Below are 5,000 nucleotides of genomic sequence, written 5' to 3'. Positions count from 1 at the left end.
AAGAGACTCCAAGAGATCGAGTAACTTGAGAGAGTCGGGGTCATCAACAATATCAACATGGATATTAAAGTCGCCGGTTATCAGTAGCTGTTCCTTGGACAATAGGATGGATTCGAGATAATTCGAGAACTCTGTAAAGAAGGCGTTGGTGGTGACTCTGTGTTCATCAGAGTATGGTGGACGATAGATGATAACAAGGCGAAGATTGTACAGAGATGGTGACGTAACAATCCACTCGGAGAATTCAAACGAAGCCCTTTCTCCCGCGTCAACTTTCTTAATGCCCAATGAACTCCGATATACTAGTCCTGTTCCACCACCACGACGTCCAAAGCGGGGGTGGTCTATAAACTTGTACCCGTCAGGGCACAATTCCGCCCGTACAGCCGCATCATCGGCACTCAGCCAAGTCTCCGTAATAGCAAAAAGATCAGCTTTACAATCGCAAACATAGTCCACGATATCAGCGCTCTTGTTTTTGACCGAACGAGCATTGAATGTGCATAATGTCATTGGGTGATGATGTCCATTCAGTCTGGTGGAACAATTGATGTTAATTAAGTTTCCAGGATTGCAAGATGGCCTTGACAATTGGGCTATGTGTCGGTGATCACTGCGTGTTGAAACAACAACTGGTATGCAATTACCAGTGGGACCAGGATTCAACTTAAACACAAGATCTCCAATTAACAGAGCATGAAATGTAGCTGTTGTATTAGAATAATAAGCACATGGACGTTTATGCCTTCTGATTTTTCGTTGCCTTTGTGATGCAGGACAAGGAGTCATATACGTTGACACCAACGCTTCATTAATCTGTGTGATTGCAGCATTCCATGACCCGGACGACAATGGTTGATTACCGGCAAAATTGTTGCTATTGTTAACATAGCAGACGATGATTTTCATGGAACCAAGAGAGAGCGATGGCAAAACAGAAGAAACTGGATTTCCTGCCATAAAAATCTGATTTCCCGAACCCAAAAAGCTCCTGGACATGCACAGATATGTTACAACTGGTCTGCCGTTTTCGTAGTCTTGAAATAAACATCTTGGAAGGAGAAAAAACGGTAGAATAGTGCAGATCAAGAAAACGCGTGCAAGCCTCATTATGCGATCAACGCATATTCGTTAGCAATGATCCTTTCAAATTTCAGAGAAAGCGAGCGGTCCGCGAATAATTTACCAGTTTTTTTCGATGGGATGTCAAGAGACAAAGTGGATGTTATGCATAATAGGGCAAGTTTGGGCGATCAAGTTGCGCGTGTGACCCGTTACCAATATTTTTTCACAAAATGTTACGTGAATCGTCAAGTATCACCACAGAAGACAAGAACAACATTCTAAAAGCTTATTCTACGCAAAAAGCAGGTTTTGGAGGTAATTTTGAGAGTAGAAATCAAGTTTACGGCTGACAAGAATAACATGGCATATTTGTATTTAATTAAGTTAACATAACAGAAAGACGCTTACCTTATTTTGACACGAAAATGCTTTACTATTGCCATAAAAACTATCCGGTTAAGCTTGCATATTACACAACATGATGAATTCATAAAGGCCAGCTTTTCCAGCGAAATATTGTTTGAAACAAACAACATATTTGCTATCAGAGGCAAAAAACCCTTCCTATTTCATTACGTGCGTTAAGACAAGAAACTCAATCGTGTCAAATTACACTCTGTGTCAAAAACGCAACTACATACATTTTCCACCAGTGATCAGGATCTGAAACCCTTTACTGAAAACCCCTTTACTTGAATTACCAAGCAAAAAATGGGCAACAAGCTGTCTTTCAAATAATTTTTGACTAACAAGAATTAGTGAAATTTCGAATTGTTACTGGAAGACTGTGCAGCATTGAGCAAACAAATACAAATAAGCCAGACAACAGAGATCACAGATCCAAGTTGTTCAATTCCTTCTCTGTCTTTGTTAAACCCATAAGTTACTAGTGAATTTTCCAATTGATTTCAGTGTTGTACAAAACACCACGCTTGTACAATATTAGAACTACAGCTCACTTTTATTACGGCTCGACGGGCGACAGATTGTTGTCGAAGTCCATTACTTGTCGCTTTTAAGATTCCAAGTATTTTTTTCACCGCCTGTCTTGTTTATCCAATTTACGTTCCATTCTTTAGCTCCATAAGGGTACATCTTGTTTAAAGATCCTCCAAAACGCCATTTGCATTTCAATCTTCGACGCCATTGCAGGTTAATGAAATATTCTACTGTGTCAAACCAAAGAAATCTGCGCCTTTCTACTACCCCCTGAAGTCCTAACAAAATGTGCGCGGAAGACTCTACGTACAAAGACACCTCTTAGCAGGAGTGATCGGAGAGACTTTTCCCGACACGGAAAAAAATAAAAGAAAGAAAACGAACAAATCCCACCCATTTTCCGACTGGGATTGCCATACTGGCAACCCAGTAAAAAGCATGATCTGTACTGAGAAAAAACCCTATTAATTAAGCCATTCGCACCTAAGGAACCCCCTGTTGGAAAGTAAAATCGTCTGACATTAGTCAGAGTAAAATCTAAAGTCTTTAAATACTCTTACATGTAGGTGGGGAATAAACAAGCTGCAAAGTTAAAACTCTGCAGCACCGAAAGAGAAGTAAAAAGCAGAATGATTATGATAATAACAATTTGTGGGGAGTAATTTCTTCGTGAACCTTTATTGTGGAAAACCGAACACTTGCTGAATGCCAATTTTTTTGGTGAATTAATGACCCTGGTAAATGAATGCAGAGTTACATAAAAAAAACATTATTAGCAACGGGTGGAAGTAAATTGTAAGGAATGAATGTCAATGAAAAATCCCTATATTTTCAAGACTTCGGACGAAAAATGCTTTTGCGTTGTTTTAAACTACTTCTTCTTGTACAGGCAGGCAGTACAAAAGTTGCCGCACCAGATCAAATTGGATCGCTCACCTCGGACCGACATTAAAAAATGATAAGGTATCAAGAAATCACCCTAGCCCTAATCTTTAAGCTAACCTTGGTAAAATTGGCAGAAACGTTGAATAGTTTTGGCTTACAAAACCGTTTTTCGCTCGATCCGAGTTGATCTGTTCCAACTTTTGTACCTGCCCCTACTTGTACCCAATGTTGCTGATGAAGCTTCTGAGACGCGAAAGCTCCTGATCTTGTTTTTTACGCATCATCTCTTGAGACAAGAATTACAGACTCTACAATTCAAGTACTTTGTATCTAAGATATTCTGTCCTTTTTCTTTTTTTTGGAAATACCTGTTTGAGCTACTGCACCAGCAATGGATCCACATGAAAGTTTGATAACAACGGGAAGGTCTTCTTCATGAGTTAGTGTCCTCAACTTGTGACCCCCAGCCTCAGCTCTACCATGAGTCATGACATAACCTTCAAAAATAAATACAATGTAACAGTTAGAAATCAATATAATCATGTAAATGAATGGACTCATCAATAGAAAGGAAAGAAAAGGAAAGGAACTTTGTTTAAGTGTCCATTCTTCTAGTGCTGGAGCACTAATTGGGGACACCGTTAACTGAATTGACAAAATTAATGAAAATCAATTCAAACTTTGGTTTTTGAGGAGAGGGGAAAACTGGAGAACACAGAGAAAAACCTCTCAGTGCAGAGTAGAGAACCTAGAAACTCGACCCACATATGACACCAAAACTGGGAATCAAACTTCACTCATTGCTGGGAGGTGAACGCTCTCATCAATACGCCAGCCCCGCACCCCAGCGATTGACTTTGGCATAATAGAAAAAAACTGCTGATATGACCTTCCAATCACTATTTTCACACTATACCCTCCGTGTAATAATATGTTCCCTGCTGGAAACTAAAGAATGTGTTACTGTAAGTTGGGTACCAGTCACCTCGACACCTCAAAGTCAGTAAAATGTCACACCAAAGGGATCCATTGGTTGATATATACTTGTAAAATGCAAAAATGTAAAATTTAAATGCTTTTGTTAATGGTGGAAGAGTACTTAGCTATCACGCTAGTTCACAGGTACCTCATGTTTTAACAACCTGAAAGAAATATAACTTAGAACCCCAACTGGGAAGAGCCAACCAGTTAGCAATTTACAAAGCATGATAGAGTTGAATCAAGGACAACTGGAAACAAATTGAAACCAGAGGTTAGAATGGGTTTTGAACCTGGGAAAACTGCATGCAAACCCACGCCCTAACTACTGGACCATGCTGCCTCCTCCCTAAAAATAAATATTTCCTTGTGCGATAAACTTGCATTTACTGCATCGGCTCAATCTTGAGGTTTTAAATGCAATCATCACAATTTTTTACCCACTGACTCCTGGGGGTTCCCTATTGACAAGTAAAATCGTCTAGCATTAGGTAAAGTAAAATACCAAGTATGGCCAGTTCAGGCCGGTTCAGGCGTTAAAGGGTTACCGGTACTATCTGGATATGATTCCCAGATGCTGAAATTATGTGTGTAAACGACAGGCTCAGCTACATAGAAACTCTATCATCACTTTAAATACTTCATTATCACCAACCTAAAACCTATGCATTTATACCTTTCAAGGTTTCATAGACTGCAAAGTTAAGTCCTATATATGGTGCTATGCCCTGTAAACCAAAACATGAAACTACAATTAACAAAGTGTTACTTAGCCACTTAAAATTGGTTGCAAATCTAAGAATGCAAATTTGTCAATTAAATTTTGGTCATATAAGTTTATCAAAAGAAAAATATACATATTTAAACCTTCACTCCTTAATCAAGGGGTGCCTCACTGACAAATTAAATCTACTGGCATAAGCCACAACAAAATAAAATCCATCACTGTCAGTGTAAAGGGTGAAAGGTAACAGCAACTTAGTAATAGAAGAGACAGAGGTGTGATTCACCCTTCATTCCCCAAGGAACTCTCTTAATGGATAAAGATCAAATTATCTGCACCATTCGGAGGGTAAAAGGCTGAGGGTAATAGAAGATTGCTGGTGTAAAGAATGCCACATATCAAAAAAGGT

At 39.2% G+C, this 5,000-nt stretch overlaps 1 protein-coding gene across 1 annotated transcript in view; it reads right to left on the bottom strand.

Moving 5' to 3' along the window:
- The window catches only part of LOC138003691 (uncharacterized), a 38,208-nt gene that overhangs the window by 6,743 nt on the left and 26,465 nt on the right, over positions 1-5,000 (bottom strand). The window contains exons 7-8 of the mRNA XM_068849894.1: positions 4,544-4,595; positions 3,258-3,386 (exon numbers count right to left, since the gene is read on the bottom strand). Coding sequence (XP_068705995.1) covers positions 3,258-3,386; positions 4,544-4,595 — 181 coding nt within the window. The remainder of the gene's footprint in view (positions 1-3,257; positions 3,387-4,543; positions 4,596-5,000) is intronic.

Source organism: Montipora foliosa, chromosome 5, assembly GCF_036669935.1.
Source record: "Montipora foliosa isolate CH-2021 chromosome 5, ASM3666993v2, whole genome shotgun sequence".
NCBI classification, from domain to species: domain Eukaryota; kingdom Metazoa; phylum Cnidaria; class Anthozoa; order Scleractinia; family Acroporidae; genus Montipora; species Montipora foliosa.
Note: the sequence above shows the minus strand (reverse complement) of the source record. Positions and strands in the feature narration are given on the sequence as shown.